The sequence below is a fragment of the Hirundo rustica genome, chromosome 1, assembly GCF_015227805.2.
Source record: "Hirundo rustica isolate bHirRus1 chromosome 1, bHirRus1.pri.v3, whole genome shotgun sequence".
NCBI lineage: Eukaryota > Metazoa > Chordata > Aves > Passeriformes > Hirundinidae > Hirundo > Hirundo rustica.
The window spans coordinates 25,409,807-25,429,537 of NC_053450.1; the positions used below are offsets into that span (position 1 = coordinate 25,409,807).

A 19,731-nucleotide genomic window follows, 5' to 3' on the forward strand; every position below is an offset into this window, starting at 1 on the left:
GAAGATCCTGTCAGCTTATTTCCCTGTGGCCTTGTTCAACCCAATCATAATGGGAATATCCCAAGGGACTGCACCAACACAAGTACCATGCCACCAGACAGGATGGCTTTTAAAACTCTTTAATATATATAATTGCTTCATTTATTTTATTTCCTTCTCAACTTCGGCTCCAAGTATTCATCCCAGTATGAGTCAGTGGAATTGAGAATTGAGGAATACATATTTAAACCTGAAGGAGGCCCCAGCTCCTTTTCTTTCCATGGTGGGGGAATACAGAAAGCATCCAATGTCCACCCTGTGTTCTCAGTACCCTAATCACATCTATTGGAATATGCAAGTATTTCAAGTCTTCAAAACACTTATGCAGTTTATAGCCATATGACACAGCCTGGCTTCCCTCAAGCAGCTTTCTACATAAACTTGTTTCCTAAAATCAGCCTGAGATCTGTTTTTCATTCTCAGGTACAGAAAGTGGCCCTGGAATTGTAAGAAGGGGGCACTTACTCAGTATTGCGTGTATCAATGGTGTGAAAAAGTTCATGCAGTTCTTCTCCACTCAGAACTCCATCAGCAAAATAAGCTTTGAATTCATCAAAGGACAGTTTTCCATCATCTGAAACATTGAAGAAATGGAAACTGAATTAATTTAACTTGTTTTTTCTTGTTTACTTCATGCATTAGAAGAGGAAAGTATTAAAAGCCTCTAGGTCTTCAGTTTAAATGTAGAAACTTGACATTTTAAATGCAAGGGTGATAATCATTGAATAAAAGTAAAATAAAGATTCACCTTTTCCTGTTATTATAAGATTAAAGATTAAACTGTAGTTAAGTAATAATTTATCTAAATTGGTTGGGCTTTTGCATGAAACATAAAGAATATTTTTAGAGCCTAACACTTCATAACTCTTTTTTAGGTGGCACTAAATTTAAGTTCACATATTTCTTTCTCTTCCTTCAGTAACATACTGAATCTGTCCCCGGGCACTAAAAAACTGTAGAGGATAAGACTAAGATGTCCTAAGCATTAGACTAATCTACAGTGTATTGTGACTTAATTTTATAATGGTGAAGAATCTATTATAAAGGCAGTATCTAAATTTTGTAACTGCATGCAGCACTACAGCAGGCAGATTTGAAGAGCAGAGATGAGAAGATTCCTTTGTCTTTTACTTGCTATTATTTCATAATTTCTTTGACTGGAATTTATGGCTTCAGATATCTTGAAGTGGTTTCAAATTTGTACAAATTAAATGTCTGCTTCAACAAAACCATTTTGAAATGTTTAATATGGAAAGACAGAGTGTAGCAATCATCATTATAATTAAAATAAGATTTCAAGATCTTCAAGAGCCAGAAACCAAGATGGCACAAAACTGCAATGATTACCTAGCTGAGAATCCAAATACATTTGCCATTTGGCTCTGGTTACAGAGAAGGAATATCAAATATTAAATGTATTGAGCTGAGTGTTCTCACAGCTATTCTTCCTTTGGCTCTTACAGATACAGTCAACTGCTTAGTCAAACCACATCTTCAGCTTTATCCTTTGCTGGGAAGGCTGATTTGCATGCAAGTTATACACATACTCAAGAAACTAGTGACTGTTGGCAAATTTCCTGAGATAAATAAATGAATTTACCCATAGAACAGTCTGGGATATGACACAAAATATTAAACAAATCTATTTCGGTCCTTCAGGATCATTGGCTTTATCTCAATTCAGAAAATCACTGATCCACCAACAGATTGGATACTTTAGCTATTTTCTTTAAATTTTTGTTATCCAGAAGAAGACACTGCCTTTTGGTTCACTGCTGCTTATTCTTAAAAACATTCTGAATGTTATTGACATTGAGTGACAAATCACTGAAATTGTTTCTGGCAAAATACAAGGACTTTTGAACCTCTTTGGTACTTACAGACTTCATACAGTTACTTTTACTAAAAAAAGCTGGTTATCCAGGGCATTTCTCTGATTTTGTGTGAGTGTAACTGTTCTGCCAGAGCAGCTGAGGAGAGCTCCACTGCCTGTGGCCATCCTTTTGCTTCCTCAGTGCTCAGATGAAGCTCAGACCCAACGCTGAACAAGTGCTCCCTGTGCTGTTAAGCTGAAGATGCATTTGCCTAGACAGTTTTGCGTTTTTTTTCCTCGAAGTGTCAAGAATAGCTTTTATTTTAAAGGCTGTGTCGTGTGTCCTCAGCACCACTGCCCTGGGCACACCTCACTGCCCATGGAGTGCCCAGGTACACACTGTCTGCTTTAAGTGCTACAGAATAGCTGAGCAGAAACCTCTATTAGAGATCCTTCAGTCCTTGCCACTGGCAAAGTGACAGGGGAAGGATGAGTAATGAAAGGCAAATCTCTCTGAAGCTATGCAGCCATCAGGGAAATCAACGTTCAGCTGTATTTGCCTTGGCAATGTTATTTAAGAAGCTGCTTTGCAAGACTTGCTTGCTTTTGTCTGTCTTTTCTGACATCTTTCAAAAGAAGAGCTTCTTCATAAACAGGCACAGTCACCTGCTCTCCTTTGCCTCTTAACTGGCATAAAAATGAATAAAATGAAAACATAAACAATAAAATGAATCTCCCCATCTTGCACTTCCAAATTTAGAAATAGATTCACACGGTGGTTTACAGGAGCCTTCCTTCAGGTTATGATTGCATTCTCACATTCATTTCAGTAAAATTCACCTGTCTATTGAATAGATGCTTTTCTATATAAAATATGCCCAAGGGATATCCCCCAGACAGTCTGCTGCAGAAACACTAGTATAATCTCCAGGATATGCTTTGGATAGCTCATTACTTCAGGAGAGAGCAGCATATCTGACAGAAGAAAGTCACACACATTCTCTGAGTTGACAGGTGATTTCAGAGAGTCAAAAGGTATCGAGCAAATAATGGACAAGGGCACAGATGTATTTGGAGCCTGTGTGCACAAAGACAATGGCAAATGGTGAGACTACGGCTAGTGAAGAAAGTTACAGTGATGGAGAGAAGAAGGATGTCTCACAGAGATGCCAGCAAATGCTAGAGGACAACTAAACCACTTCCACCACTGTTAGGCCACATCAGATGGAGCTTATGTGGCTGAATGACAGCCCTAGGGCTTATGGCTCTTGGAAGAGCCACAAGTAAGAGTTTATGGCAATCAGAGAGCAAAACCACACTTGGCTAGAGCTTATCCTGGGGTTCACCTTAGAAGGATATGATTTGGAAAGTCGAGCCCTCAGCACTGTCTTGGCCCAACCAGACAGTGTCCAGCTTGCCTCCAGGTCAGCAACATGTACACTACAAGGATAGTGAAGTTGTTTAGGGTCTAGGGCTCTATGAGCCCAGATCTCTGCCCTTGTAGGCCAACAATTAGCAAAGGAAGAAGTGATAACAACAAGTGAAAGCAACAGATAGAAGAATTCCCTGTGGCAGAAAGTCCTTATTCACCAAGAAGGTACATCAGTGACTAGGAAATGACTGCTCAAAATGAAGCAGTCACTTCTGCCATGGGAAAACCAAGGACCAAACCACAACTCCATCCAGACCCTCACAACTCTCAATGGGAGCTCAGTTTCTATATCTCTTTTGGGTGTTGTGATAGCCCTTGACGGATTTTTGAATCCATCTGCCCTTACAGAACCTAAAAGAAGTCAGTGTGAACATGGGTCCTCTTCCCAGCTCACCTGCTCCTGGGGACCTGCTGTGGGACATGTCCTTTGGAAGGAACTGACAGTCCACAGTTGCTGCAAAAGGTTTGTATCAGATTTCTTGAGTGCTGTAAGATATTGCCCCATACACAGAGAAAGCAAGGTAGTGGTGGGGGGTGGAGCACATCACAACAGATACAGATGGACTGAACCAGACGCAAAAAGATGAAACCCACATGATTTATTGGCACATGGCACACAGGCTGAAATCAGATCAAGAAGGATCTGCCAAAATAACGAATTTCAGTGTGCTATAGTGAGCATGCTAATAATATCCACTAGGTCATAATCATAAGGGGATGATTCAGAAAAAGCACAGACATAGGTGAAGATTTAAAAGAGTCTGGGCAAATGCACTATGCTTTTATTGACTCCAATCTGTACTGTACGTTGATATAATCAGAAATAAGGATTTTGAACCATTATTGAGCATCTGCTATGCTGGAAAAGCTTAGCATAAGTAAGCAAGTGATTCCAAGGCAAACATGGAGAAGGTTTAGGTTATCTCTATAGAAATATTTTTGGGGATCTGGAGCACAGTGTCCAGCCCTGCAGCACTTGAAGGACCCAGGGGGGTGGGATGGGGAATTCCACCCCAGGCTGAGCCTGGACTCTGAAACAAGATGCTTGGTGGTGTCTGCAGTGGATCCAGATGGTCAGGAAGCAAACAGCAGTGTGGTGAGAATTCATGGGGTGTACTGCAAAGGTTTTGCCTTACTAATCCATTCACTGAGTAACTTGGGAGCTTAAATCAGGAAATTTCTGTCCTCTGGCTTCTGTTTAGAAAATGTGCTCTGCTAAGTCATTCAGTAAATCTGTAGTTCAAACTTGGCCACTTTGGGCCACTCAGACCAAGCTCTTCTGGGATTGCTGTTTTTCTCCAGGAAGGTCACACAAGGGACGGCTCACCCTGTGAGGTCATGCAGTCCGTATGGAGGGGAGAGCCTGTGCACTGATGCACAGAGAGCAGAGCTTCTGGGGCAGTCTCTGGGCTAGCTGAAGACCTCATGAGATGTTATGATGTTATAGCCCCAGGTTAGGAGATACTGGACTAGACAAAAAATGTTGAAATCGAAGACTTGGCATTCTTTGCTTTGGTATAACCCCAGAATTTTTCTTGGTAAAAAGTTTAACCCACTAAGTGGCAATCTTGAGGGCCTGCAGGCCAACTGTGACAGTTTGCTTTAGAGAAGATTCATGAGATCCCTTTCCCAAGGTGCTTTCTCTGCCTCTCAGGGGCATATTCCCTCAATCCTCTGGCACGGTGTCATGGGTTGGCACAGTTTGGTTTTTAGTTAGGGCAGAACGTGGAGTGTTGCCCTGTCAGGACCTTGGAATTGTTTTAGAAAGGACAGGGACCTATCGGAGGCTAGGTTGGGATTCTGGCATCTGCTTTGACCACTGAGAAGGTTGAATGCGACTTTGGGAAGTACCCATATAAATCCTGATTTTGTTCAAGTCAGCCTTTTTTCCTCTTGGTCAGCTGAACAGGAAACATCAAGTGCTGCTCCTCCCTCCTCCCCTTTTGTGGGGAAGAGCCGGCCCCGAGGCCTGGCTGGGCTCCATCGGCTCCCGGCGGGGGAAGAGAGGTTGCAGCTTAACATCAGAGCCCCGGAGCAGGGAGGGATCTCTGCCGGGCCCCTGATAACAGCCATGGGCCCGGCTGGGCTGAGGCTGCCATGACTGTCACCGAGGCAGAGCTCTTCCTCCCCCTCCACCCTTCCTCCGGTGATTCCTGGGCAGAGAGGAAAAGAATCTCGGCTGATGTGAGGTGCAGTGGGGGAGAGACTGCTGCCAACACAGAGCACAGGGCCACTGCAGGCCTGGGCAGATTTAACCCTTTCCTGGCAACATGAAGCTTCCAAGGCCTAACCCTTCCTTGAGAGAGAAGAAAGAAACTGAGTGGACGTAGAAAAGGCACTGCATGAAGTCAGTGAAGCAAGAGTGAGAGAACTGATAAAGATTATTGGAAGGAGGGATTGAGGATGTGGACATTTTTAATCAGACTTCTTTAGTGCAAACTATGGAGAAAAGGACTGTTTCTTGTAATATCTTAACACTGTTTGGGGGAATGCTAGTTCTAGTCAAAGTTGGGGATTGATATAATTAAAATTTAAGTGAGAGTCTTAAAGCCCCTCACTCCTGGGTTAAAAGAAGGTCTCAGCCTTTGAGATGAAGATGATTTTAGAGAGAAAGTGATTTGAAGCCCTCGGCTCCTGGGGCGAAAGGAGATCTCTATTTCTTTTGAGATAAAGACAATTTTAGAGATAGAAGAACAGGATCCTTGTTTTGTACTAGAAGAAGCATTCTTAAACAGTACCCCAAATACACTGAGAGGCCCATGAGTAGCCAAGGGAAAGTCTGCTAAGGGGTGGAACAGCACAATCTACAGAAACTCCCGGCAATTGCACATTTGTGACATTGGGAGCCACTAGACTGTCGTAGTCTTGTGGCAAATGTCTCCATAAGACTCTAGAGAAACTCCTCTCCCAAAGTCATGAAAGATTATGTTTAAATGGTGAAATTGACTGAAAATTACAGGTTGTGTCTCTCTATGTTGTTTGTAAGAAAGTTAACAGTTTGTAAGGGGAGGGAAGAGTGTTTTGAAGTTTCATTTTGGTTTTTTGGGGTTTTTTTTTTCAAATTTTCCATTCTTTCAGTGCGTGTTAATAAAACTATTTGTTTATTATTATTACTGTTGCTAAGCCTGCTTTGCTTTTCCTGATCCTCTCCCACAAAAAGAGAGTAAACACTAAATTTGGCAAACAGAATTTGGCGAACGTAAAACTACTACATACAGTATAAACTAGCACTCTGGTAAACAACCTAGAGCCACTGAGAAGTCACAGTCTGAGGATGGCTGCAATGATGCAGCTTTCAACCTGCCAGAATTCACCTACAGACACGTGAGCTGGCACAGATGGTTGAACACTCACATGCAAAGTCAGTGTTTATTCTGCAATGGCACTGTCAATAGATAATGAATAGGAAAACACCTGTTCTGATGTCTGCAAAACTGACTCTGGAGTAGGCATTGCAAGATTTCCTCCTGATGATCATACAGGTGCAGTTCCAGAGGCATTTTGATTATTCTCTGGAAATCTTATTGGGTCACTCAAAAGCTTATGATCTGTGAACTGATACCTTTGGTCACTGACACCAGAGAAAGGGACAGGTTGCTACTGCTCCACTTGCCTTATTTTAAGGAATCCATTATTTATGACCCACAGTTCTTGTTGCCACAGCGTTTGCACAGTTTTAGAGCTGGGCTGAAATCCCCAGATCATTGTAATCAACATACTGCATGTATTATCACAGTATTTTATACAGTTTCACAATTCTATATTTAAAAGCCTGGTGTCCCTCCTCTCTTTCATGGACATCATGGGTACTGAATGAAGGCATATGACAGAATGCAAAGATTAGTCTCATTTGACTATTTTTCATTTTGCAGATCCTAGTTTAAATACAGTAAAAAAGATATATGTATTTTAAGGGGGGGAAAAGCTTTCAGGGTGTCCGTGTTTGAAATGTCAGAGAAAAAAAATTAAATCAGACATAAATGCAGTGATTCTGACATTAATAAGATTCTGTTGCAAGTCTGCTGGTAGTTTGATAGTTTGTCTATCTCTGGAGCTTTAGTCTTCTTTTGTTTAGTCAGTTTTTAATATTTTCCCTCATTTGTTTGCAGTCATTCCTGACTACCTGAAGCATACTGTTTACAGTGTTCCTCACGGTTCAGGCTTTTTGGCTTTTTACGAAAATGTCTTCTTCTGTAGCAGATATTACCAATGATGTTTTCAAATATCTCCCTCTTAGTAGCTTTAAGGATGTTTGAGGTATAGGTTTTACTCAGTGTTTTTTCATAACAGCTGACTTGTATTAGTAGATCAATGAAAGCATCCATACACAAAACAGCTTTTCCAAACCTGTCATATTAGAGCTGCCCTCCTTAGGGCATAAAGGTATCCAAGAGCTTGGGGACAGGAGCTGTTAAGTTTCAAACAAGGCCATAATCAAATACCAATTCGAATTTTGTTGGGGACAGAGACAGCTGAGAGCTCCTCCTGGGGGACAGGGCTAGGAGTCACTCCCTCCAGGTTTGACTGGATGGACACTGGAAAGTGCCAAGAGGAGTTTCAAACACCAGAGTATGCCATGTTTACAGAGCAGGAGAGGAGATCCAGAGCTGGAGATGATAGACAGGCTCTGGTAAAAGGCAAAGACAGTGGTCCTCTTCCCCAGAGGGATGGGAAGAGAAATGACCCCTACCACGATGCCAGCAAAGACAGGGTACTTTCTCTAGTTGCTTTGTGGTGTTTCTTGCCTTTGGTCTGTGCTGAACCGTCAGTGTTGAGGCACCTTCCCCATGCTGAAGGAAAACTATTACTCTTACAAAATCAAGGGCTGCATTCTCTCTAGATGGTTACCTTTTTTTTTTTTTCCCCCCCCATCTATTTTGTCAGGCTGTTTGTGATTGGATTTCTGCAATGTATTCTGTATTTGAAAGTCCATTCCTACACTAAGAGGAGGGAATTCTGGCAGAAGGCAATTCTAATTGGGCACATGTCACAGCTGCATGGTCAAAAGAGGCCCCTGGGTAACATTCACCAGTAAGTGATATCATTTCACTTGACTGCAGGTCACTACAAGGCTAATGGGGTGCCCCATTTAATGAGGAGATAAAAGACACCTCATGCAGACAAGCACATACAGGTGCTGCATTCACACATATGTGAGGCAACCACTGTTCCCTGTGAGATGAGGGAAGTAATTTTTTTTTTTTTTTTTTTGTTAGGAAAGACTGCATTCGGCAATTCCAGTTTCCCATTTTTCTTCACTCCTTCCTTTGCAGGCCAGGGACAAGATTTTACTTTTCGAGAGGAATTTAATAAATTTGATTTGTTTTAAACAGCAAAAGAAATCAAACAAATGAAGATTTTTCCATTTTAGCTAGATTTTTTTCAAAATTAGTTGTGTGTGAAATCCACATGCTTTCCTTTGGGCACATAGAGTTTTATAAATTAAACCTGACCAAAATTTCATTTTGACATAGAGACCTGCAACTTCTCCTTTCCAAAAAGGTCAGTGTGCAGCATCTCACCTTTATGAAATTGCTTTTTCCCCCTCAGGATTTTCTGTTGCTTTTGCCAGTATTAGGAACCATATGGATCTTAAAAATCCTTCCCTATGCCTTGTTCTCCCTTTAAAATAAAATCATATGACCTTTTCATTTTATGGGAGGTGTATGTATCAGCTCCACAAAAAAGCAGAGCTGCATAGTCATGAAATAAGAATTACAGATAAGAGTTTATGAAGCTGATCCTCTCAAGGAATCTCTACACAGCTGGTATTTCCAGAAACAGGACAGTAACAGAATGATGTATGTACCTGGGCTGGCAAAGAAAGAAGCCATTTGTATAACTTCATTCACATGGTTGCTTGCTAAAGGACTCTCTTAATTGAACACAGATGTCATAAATTATTGTAACATTTTTGAGTACCAGCAGTTCAGCAGAATTTCTTGGCTCTTTTGATCTCTTATTTTATGTTGCCTTTGCAAGAAAATTCATCTTTTCTTGCTGTGGAAGGCTTACCTAAAGTCCCACAGTCCATGAATTCACTGTAAAAATGCTTCTACAATACTCCTATTTATCAGATCGGTCCACTTTTTTAAATTTTTTTTTTTCCTTGCTTTCTCGCAAGAATCTAGTAAAGTTTTTGATGAAATTTTCTCTGAAGGTATTTTAATCTCACAAAGTGAATGAATACAGCAGAGAAGGTTCTATTAAAAGTATATGGGAGAATTTAACAGAGCTGTGTTATGGACAGTAATGTAGTATTCATTACTGAAACCCTGTAGTTGGTTTCCTGTAGCACAGAAAGGTGACACTGAAAGCGTAAATAGACCGGTCATTAACCAAAGCTAATAATTTATGGTGACAACAGTGTAAACATTTTCAGTAAGTGGTCACATAACCAATAACCTTTCTGAAAATGTATTTAACTTTACAGCCTTGAAACGAATCTCCCTATCAATGTGGCACAAGCCTGTGAATTGCTAGATTATCAAAGTGAAAGTCCCATGGGCAACTGATCATTGAGCAAACACAATTAAGGCCTGAAAGCTGAAATAATTTCAAGTTCATGGACTAACAGAAGTGACTGAACTCAGCCACTTTTCTGCCAATAATATGTTGTAAAGAAACCATATACAGGTAGGAATAGCAGTAACCAAAGTCTCTGGAGCTGATATTGTTTTGTATTGTTCTGGAACAAGCAGTCTTGTCACCAACACTGGGAGCTGTTCCCCCTATTTTCATAGCAATGTATAGTAATGAGCTGGAAAACCCAAATGAGGATTGAAGTGTTCCTAAGCACCCAAGTGCTGCAGATCCACCAGGGCTGGGACAGCGTGAGCCCAAAGGCCAGGGCAGGGACACAAAAGCCTGGGGTCTCTTTTAGACTCCGAGGGGGCTGATGAGTCCTGCTCTGTACCATGTGCTCTGACTCTCATCAATCTTCAGGGCAGATACACACACATTTTTCCAAACACCACGAGGAGGTTTGAGGGGGATACCAGCAGAGCTTTGCTGTGGTTGGCAGGTAAACACGCTAGAGATGCACCACTGCAGGTGCATGGAGTCCTCTTCCTCCCTATGCCAACCTTGGAATACTGCCCATGCAAACCACTAGCAAGATGACTGAGGGAGATAACAAAGAAAACACTACCAAAAAAAAACTCTCACAGTGATGGATTCTGTGGCTCCTGAGCTCTCTGAAGGAGCCTGCCATGGTCTTGTGGGAAGTGCCAGCTGATGCATGTGAGCTGGGGCAGGAATAGCAACCAGAAGTGTGTGGAGGTGAGATTTCTCTCTCAGCAATGCTAAACAATTATTCAACATGATTAGTTAGACCACTAAACTGTACAGTAGCCACCTTCTGTCCAAGAGTTCTTCCTTGTAAGTTATCACTGATTTTCTCAATGGTATCCATTTGTCTTGTCTTTACTGAATGCACACAGTATCTGTTTTCTGAGGATTGACTGGACTCAGAATTACTTGTCAGGGCTAAACCTGTTTGATCTGTGGATTTGACACTGTCTAATGCTTCTCTCGTTAATGAACAGCTTATGCTTTCTGTGCTCTAAATATCTGAGTTGGATTCAAAGGTTTATTCTTCCTACTGATGCACTGAATGAATACAAAAACAAGTCTGATTTCTGGATGTAGACTATGGTGTTTTTAAAAAGTAGTAAGATGGAGCTACTAACAAACATTTCAAACCTTCTTGAGTCAGTGTCACTAGAAAACACCCACAAGCACCCAAAGTGCAAATCAAACACAAATGTCAAATTGTGAAAGCATAAGATCCGCCCTTAGAGAAGGGAAGATCAGAGCACAACATAATACATGGCACTTAATCTGCAGGAAACATGAAATGACATGAGGGATGTCTGGTTTTTCTGTTAGGATGTTTAAAACGTGACTTAAAATACTGAATTAATGATGGATTGTTTTGTCCAAAGGAAGGGGGCAAGACATGCATCCAATCTTACCATTCTTGTCTGCTCTTCTTAATATCTAAACAAAAAGAGAGACAGAAAGAACAGAGTCATTTTTTTGTTTGTATGCGTTAATAACAATATTCTTCTCAGTACACATTTTTAGTTTGAGCTCTACATCATATTTTCACAAAGCTGCATAAAATTTTAAAGTTCTTAATGTATCTCCATCCTTCCCTCAGAGTATTGCTTTTTTAACTCCTCCCTTGCTGTGTGCACTAAAACCCAAGGCCATAACATGAACCAGCTTTATTTTCTAGTTTGTTTATGGATTACAAGGATGATGTTCAGGCACAATATGGCTACCATGATACTGGATTCAGGTTTGAGAGAAGTGGCTTGAAGAAGCAGAGCAAGAATCATGGTGAGGAGGATGTGCTGAGCATCTGAGATAGTGAGAAAGGTTCATGGTTTGTGTGAGTGGAGGAAGCAGAGGGATAAGTTAGAAGAGGAGCTGGGTGGCACAAAGGGATCAGAGGCAGTGTCACAGGCTGAATGGCGGTGGGGACTTATCCAGGAAATGCTGCAACAAATGTAGGCAAGGGAAGAAAGCAAATCTTCCACATGTATTTTCTATTGCTGCTGGGAATATCCATGAAGTGTTTCAAAATGGGCACATATATTTTTGAGAGCTGACAGCAATAGAAACATTCTCTGGTTTATTAAAACATTAGTAGCATTTAAACAGCTTCTCCAACCATGCCATGACTGCTCTGCTCCTAGAAGTGAAACCAGACAAGATGGATCCAAGTGCCAAGCTCTGTTGGAGCACCTTCATGACTGTTTTTTGTAGGATGGGGTTGGCAGGGAACCAACAGAGTTGTGACCAACATCCAGGACTTCACAGATGGTTTCTAAGCTGAACTTTGCATTGGACCAAATTTACAGCACATAAAACATGAAATATTCTTAGTAAGATGACATTTTCCCTCCATATTTATCCAAATAAATCATACACCCAATTTCCAGTTATAAGGATTGGACTTTTGAAGGGATGAAGCAGTGAAGGGATGTATTTCAGTGAAACTGAAATGTACCATAACCACGAGTCAACAGTGGCAGAAGTTTCTGTATAAGTAATTTTAAAATTTGATTTAGAATCAATTATTTTGTGTATTGTTATAATTATTATTTAAAGTTTATATTAACTTGTTTCAAATAATTAACCCCCCACCCCCAACCTTATGGAAATATTAAAATCCTTAAGACACTTGAGAGGGAGTTTAATGGAAGACCAGGGAGGAGGTTGCTTTAGCAATCACACTCCTTAGGTCTCTCTCTCTGGAGAGAGATTATTTATAAGAGCATTTAGTGACACAACTGTAATTCTCCCATTTCTTTTGCAAGTGGTATTTCTGAGAAAAAAACAAAAGAAAACAAAAACCAAAACAAACAAACAAACAAAACAACCACCAAAATCCTGCATTTTCATTTTCAATATACATTTGAATTGAAATAATAGAAGTCAATAAAAAGTCTTATGTAAACGATTTCCTGTGGAGGCTAGAGAATCAGGAGATGAGCAGATGAGGGTTGCTTGAAATAATTTGGGGAAAGGTTGGGGAAGTTGAAATGGGCATATTAGAGAAATCATCTAGATGAAGAGTCGTTAATACAGAACATGCCATTTTCAGACGATATTGTGGAATAATTCCAGTACAAGAGCTGATCTGAAGAGGATCAGAGTTGGTAGTGGAGTTGGTCTCAAGATTTGTAGGTCTCATCAAGGTCAGGGAATACTTTGAAGAGCTTCGTGTGGGAAGTTTGCCTTTTACCAGGATTTGCCTTGGAGCAAAGAAAAGCTCTGTGCTGCTCAAATTTCGACAAAAAGCTTTACAGCTGCACCTTGCAAGATGCTGAGCCCTTGGTGACAGTGTAGCACAGCACCTCTCGGGGGTTGTGTGGCCAGATGCACATCAGGGCACCCCCCTGGGCTCACCCTCAAAGGGCTGAGGGGCTCAGGATTCTCTGCACATTGACCTTGGGCACCTCAAATTCATCAGGGTCTAAAGAGATGGGAGGAACCTGCATGGTTAGTGAAAAAAACTACTTTTATAGGGTGAGAAACTCTAGTGAAAAGCATCCCCCTCCCCCCATCCCAATAAAAACAGTAAAATTTGAAGCAACTTATTTGGAAAGTTTTCACCCAGAACCTCTCTTAACTACCCCCAAACACTAACCTGCTCTCTTCACCCCTGCAGCCATTAGAAGTAAAAGGGGAAGGGGAAGGGGAAGGGGAAGGGGAAGGGGGAAAAGGAAAAGAAAAGGGAAAGGGGAAGGGGAAGGATAAGGGAAAGGGGAAGGATAAGGGGAAGGGGAAAGGGGAAAAGGAGAGGAAAAGGGAAAGCGGAAAGGAGAAGGTGAAAGGGAAGGGGAAAGGAAAAGAGGAAGGTGAAAGGGAAGGGGAAAGGGAAGGGGAAGGGGAGAGGGAAAGGGAAAAGGGAAAAGGGAAAAGGGAAAAGGAAAAGGGAAAGGGGAAAGATCCACAGTCTCACTAGGCTTCATTCCTTTCCACCGAGGGAGGAGATAACATCTCAAGGAAACCGAAAAATAGGAAGAGAAGAAATAAAAGGGAGGAGCGGGGGAAGTACGGAGAGGAAAAAAGACAAGAGAAAAAGGCTAAACAACAAACCAGGTGTCCCCTCCCCAAAAGCTGGCAGGTGCCCGGTGCGGAAGGATGGGTTCCGTTCCGGGGTACTCACATCGCGGAAGATGCGCAGCCCCGCTCCGCGTTCCGCCGCCATCCGCCCGCCGCAGCGCCCGCAGAGCCTGCCCGGGGCCGGGCCGGGGTCCCTGCGGGGCCGAGCCCCCCGCCCCGCCCGCCCCGGGAAGGGCAGGGGCAGAGGCGGCCGCGGCTGCCGCTCCCCGCGCCGGGCGGGAGGGGCGCACGCCCTGTTGCATCCTTAAAGCCTGCTCTGGCGACACTTGCTTTCTCTCCGCGAAAGAAACTTGGGTCTTGCGATCTGACAGGGCGCGTTTTGCACCGTCGTTTCGGCTGCCTTCCCCTTCAGCACAGTCGCTTTTGGGAGATCGTTCTCAAGCGAGCCACGGGACCCCGGACCGAAGCTGAAGTCTCGGCCGTGCAGAGGGGTGATGGGCGGCTCTGTGCTTCCGCGCTGCGGTGCGGACACCGCCAACAGCCGCGCTCTGCAAAAGCGCTCGGGCTTGATAATAAGATGCTTGAATATAATATACCCTTGAAGTGGCCTGGCCAAAAATCAGAGGCTGCGGGGAGGCGTAGCGCTGGTGCTCCTGGAGGAAGCAAGCGGGGAGCTGTGGGATGGGGCGGGAGAGGGCTCGGCGGGGTGCGGGCAGGAGACGAAGAGGGTCCCGGGGAGAGGAGAAAGGAAAGCAGCTCTGAGGGGAGCTCCCCCCGTGTTATTTCAGACCCGTGCCAAGGAGTTATTGCACGGACATCGTTTAACAGGGCAACCACACACCACGAGCAGACGACATCGGAATTATACATCATATATTACAACAGTGTTGTATATTATATGCTACAATTATTGATTACTATATATGATACTATGCTTCTTAACAAATTTTAGAGTGAAGTTTTTGTTTTCAAACACCTTCGTAGATGAAAAGCCTCAGCCATGATGTGACTCGAAAGTTTCTGCTTGTCTCTCTCACCTTCCTTTTCACATTTCAGAGGAAAACCTGAGAGATGGAAGAGAGAACTGTCCAATTGGAAGGACAAGGCATTTCACAGGGTTAGCAATTTTTATCTCAATTTGTAAAGATGGCTTGGAAAAGAGATGGAAATATCATCTCAGGAAAATTTTGCTTTTTTATAATACCGAAAGGCTTTCATTTAATCTGATTTTTATGATGGAAGTATGGGAAAATATTTTTTTCCAGGGAGAGGAAAGAAGAAAAAATTCCAAAGGTTGTCTCAAGAACCAGGAGGGTGACTGGAAATAAGAACAAGTTTCTTTAGGATATAGAGAGGCTTGTTTTTGTTAACTTTTATAACAACAACATTAATAATTTGCATATTTAACTTTTTGACTAATTTCTATCTTGGAATAAAAAGACTTTTCATGAAGAATCAGTATCTTTGCTTTTTGATTAGCCTTAACATTAATGAAGAATATTTTGTTTGCCTAGAGAAATCTTCCTTCAAAATTGTAAGAAAAAATATTGTGCCATCTTGATATTTTTAGGGTAAAAATGAAAACATAAGAATCAAAATATCTCATAGGACTTTTATTATACCAGAAAGTTGTGAGCAGAGTATATGTGAAACTTACTGATGATAGTTTTTATACCACTTTAAAATTACCTGAAGCAATATCTCAATCTTAATGCCACGAGCAGAACCAGAGCTCTGAATTTTACTAGGTTCCATATTCATTCAGTGATCTCCCTCTGTCTCTGAGCAAGGAGATGTGGGGAGAGGAGAATGCAGCTGTGTGGTGCCCTGTGATGTGGGACTACAGGTACTGCCTTACTGGGAGGATGATGGCTTTGTGAGCTGCCCAGCTGAGGTCAGCAAAGGCCAGCACTCAGTGACACGAACCCCTCTGCAGCCACAGACCTGTGCTGCTCACCAACTATTACAAGAAGTAAAAGTTGTTCCATGTGTGTCTAAGGATCAAACCTAAAAGAGTGTGTTTTTTGTTTTGTTTTTTTTTTTTTTTTTCCCCTTGCTATGTGTCAAATCATTAAACTTTAATTTAGAAACCAGCTACTTTACCAGCATCTTTGCTCATGCGAAATGAAGTGGTCAGCCAGTGTGTAATGATTTTGCCCTTTAATCTGGGAAAAGCAAACAAATGAAAGCTGGCAGCAAGAGCTACCTTCCATTTACTGTGCAGTGGACTGTGATGTGCAACAAGAGCCATCGATGCTGAGATAGATAAACTGCAAAATTTCCTTTTTTTACTGAGGGAATGCAAGCTGTCCAAGTGTCTAATCGAGTTACTAAACCGCTCAGTGATTCCACACGTGTGTAGCCTCTAACTGACAGGAAAAACACTATGTAATGTCAAAATATGACCTTTCCAGCAGAACAGTACTATTTGCACTTGGCTAAGGGAATGGATCTGCTTTATGGTCTTTTTTTCTTCACTGCAGGAGATGACTGGTACATATCCAAAGGGCTGAGTCAGTATTATTCAGAGTCTCCCTTCAACTTTCAAAACCTGTTGTTTTGTCATGGTTTGACCACCTGGTCTGGTGCTCTTTAGGTCAATCCCAAACCAGCCTCTGGTTTGGGTATTCAAATGCTGCCCCTGTAATTGCTCCCTCATAATTTTTCTTGGTCATAAAGAAAAAACAGAAAAAATTCAGATTTAATATGTCTGTTACCATGGCTTGAGCAGAATATGAGCAGAAAAGAGGAAGCAAGAGGCCACCTTTGTTTTCCTTCATTTTGTGTCCCACACATTAACTAATCTGACCCAAGTGGGGTTTCAGTGTCTTTGCAGCTCACTGTTCCTAGTAGTTGGACTCTGATGGTGAAGAAGTAAGTCATCCTCTGTAACATATGGTAACTGTACCGGTGACAGCAAGGGTAGATGCGCAGAATCTCAGAGGTAGTGTTGGTGTGCCTGGAAAACTGTTAGGTCAGCCACCTATACAGGAGCGTGTGGCTAGGTATAGTTCATCAGATGAAAATCAGCTCAAGGTTCCCAGCTCTGGAAATTCACTTTACCCTCATTGTGATCCCTCCTGGGACAAGGCCTGAGTCTACTCCATGGCTTTCCTGCCCTCCTGCTTTCTCTCTGGTCCCATATCCACTTGGTGGTGGAAAGGAAAACCAGACTAAGGCTGTACTGGAGCCACAGGGCAGTTCAATGGCAACCCAGTGCAGACAACAGGGATAAGCATCAGCAGGTGAGCCGGAATGCAGTCTGCGTGGATTGGAGCTCTTTCCTGACCACCGGGAAAATAAATATGATGTAAAGCTGTTATGAGAAACTGAAATGTTAGTGGTTAATGACTCAAAACAATTGGCCGTGTGTGGAGGCTGCAGGGTGCTTTACTGAGGCCGGGTTTGCACCCCCTGGCCAAGGGGGAGGAGGGAGGGTAAAGGAGCACCCAGCAGTGACTGTGGCTTGTGTTGAGAAAAAGCCTGCTGTGAGACCGGATGGATAAGGCAGATATTTACTCATAAGATGTAAGAAAAAGAATTAAGGAGAGGATCAAAGCATAAGGGTCAGAAGAAAAACAATGTGAAAGCACAGTGAAAACCAGCTTTTATTCTTTGTATTTGCAACATTCCCACCAAAAAAAAAAACCAAAAAGAAGAAAACTTCTATTGTTAGTCTGGAACTAAAATGATTTCATAAATTCCTTGTTCTGGCTAGGACAGGGTTAGGTTTTGCAGTAGCTGGGAGGGAGCATGGCTAGGGCACTGAGGTTATTCTGAACCCCCTAATGTCATTGTTGGTGGCAGGGGAAAGGGACTCTTGTTCAGGGAGGAGGGACTCCTTCCAATCAATAAAACATGGTGTTTTCTTTTATTAGGGTTTTTTTCCCCCCCGTGTGAATAATTTCCTTTCTTATCACCTCTGTCATTAGTATTGTTGCTGTTACTGCTCATTTTCTTATCTCGTTTCTTTTTCCAGTAAATGATTCTTACCATAACCTGTGATCTTTGCCTTTTTTGCCTCCAATTCTCAATGCCATCTCAGTGAATTGGGAAGGGGGGAAGGGCAAAGGGAAGCAGCCATGTGGTTTTGAAGAGTCTCGGAGAGGACGGTGGATTGGAAGTACCATGTCTGAACCAGGGCATTTATTTAATCCAAACCCAAAGACGTTCAGTTTGCAGTACCTGTCAGGCTCAGGTATAAGCAATGGTCCTGAGCAGTCCATACACCCCTGTTCTGTTCCCCTTAAGAGGGGGGATCATAAGGTTATTTGTATTGCAAAGCTTTAGTCACTAATTGTTTAGTCACAATTGGGTTTTTTAGTCACTAATTTGACTAAAGCTGTTGCAAAGCTTTAGTCACTAATTGCAAAGCTTTAGTCACTAATTAAACTAATTGTTTATCAAGACTGGAAGAACAGTTTCCCACATAGCTGAAGATGGGAATGAGGCTCCCTCGAAGAGTTAATTCCAGTCTTATGGGTTCCGGTCCTATAAGAGCTCAGAAGGAGCCATTGACTACCGAGTACTTTTAGGAGTCTGGTTAATTTATTCAAAGGCTTGAGGCTAGTTGGAGTGTGTACAGTTTCTTCCATGTGTATGTGCCCTCCTGCCAAATGGCAACCTATATATATCATATTTTGTTACTGTGATTGACGCTGAGAAAAACACCGAAGGCTTGAGCCTCACACCTGGGCCAGAAATGAGCACATATATACACGTATAATAGACAGTACAGAATTTTGGGAGAGTGAGATCTGTGACATGGACTCATGGTTCTGACTTTGGCAAAGCTTCAACGCCTGAGCTCGCTTTAGGTACCTAAATATTTTTCTAGGTGTAGGCCATTGTCCTTCCTGTTCAACTGGGATTTAATTACATTAATCCAATAAAAAGATAATGGATCTGAGAAGAGTATTTCAAACTCATTTCTGTAGCTGGATTTGAGATTTTTTTAGAGAAAAATTGTATTGTTCCCATGGTTCTTTGATCTGAAGAATTTTCTCCCTACCTTTCCCAGGCTGATCCTCAGATATACATCTCCCATGAAACAGTACATCATGTGATGATTCCAGCTATTTTCTTTGCTTTTCAGTTTGAAAATCCCTGGCAGTTGTGGAAATTCTGCTGTCTGGAATGACCTCCTGGCTTATACCAATTCAGTCATTTCATCTCTTGCAGCCATGATGACATCTCAGAATATGCAGGAAAAACCCTCTCCCCAGCTAGGCAGTGCTCACAGCCTAGTAGAACATCTCCTGGCACTTCTTTCCTCAAGGAAAGCAAAGGACTCTTCAAGGCCTTTTTGACTGATGTTTTGATCATATTGCTACAAGTGTAGATGAGACTCTGTTTCGCTCTCACTGGACCTTTGCGGGGAGCTGAACTCTTGCAGAAAGAGCAAATATGGCGCCATCTATTTAAAATAATGATGCTAATTTAAAATAATAATGCTAATGAGAATAATGAAAATAAATGTAAAAAAAGGAGGGAGAGATGTAATTTTATGTTATTGATTTAAACAATAATTAATACAATTAATAGTTAAATATTTAATATAAAAATGAATAGATGTCTACTTGAAATAAAGAATCACATCTGTTATTTGACAGAACCAAAAGACTTGATCCAAACAGAGCATAGCTTTGGAGAAATTTCCATGCAAATGCAACTCTGTAAGAGAAAAAGATATAATTTTTGGTAATGAATGTTGAAGTTTTGGCTTGCTTTTGAACACTATGCTTCTTTGGAGAAATTCTACCTAAAATACTTCCAGAGAATTTCTACTTACAGATGGGATTTGAGACTGAGGATAACAGTGGTTTGGACAGACATCCCACTAATGCTGCCGTTATCCTGGTGCCAG

At 42.0% G+C, this 19,731-nt stretch overlaps 1 protein-coding gene across 1 annotated transcript in view; it reads right to left on the minus strand.

Annotated features, from left to right (window-relative positions):
• Positions 1–14,047, minus strand: part of NECAB1 (N-terminal EF-hand calcium binding protein 1) — a 57,379-nt gene extending 43,332 nt beyond the window's left edge. The window contains exons 1-3 of the mRNA XM_040072681.2: positions 13,969–14,047; positions 11,261–11,285; positions 505–613 (exon numbers count right to left, since the gene is read on the minus strand). Coding sequence (XP_039928615.1) covers positions 505–613; positions 11,261–11,285; positions 13,969–14,010 — 176 coding nt within the window. The 5' untranslated portion in view covers positions 14,011–14,047. The remainder of the gene's footprint in view (positions 1–504; positions 614–11,260; positions 11,286–13,968) is intronic.
• Between the last annotated feature and the right edge of the window lie 5,684 nt (positions 14,048–19,731).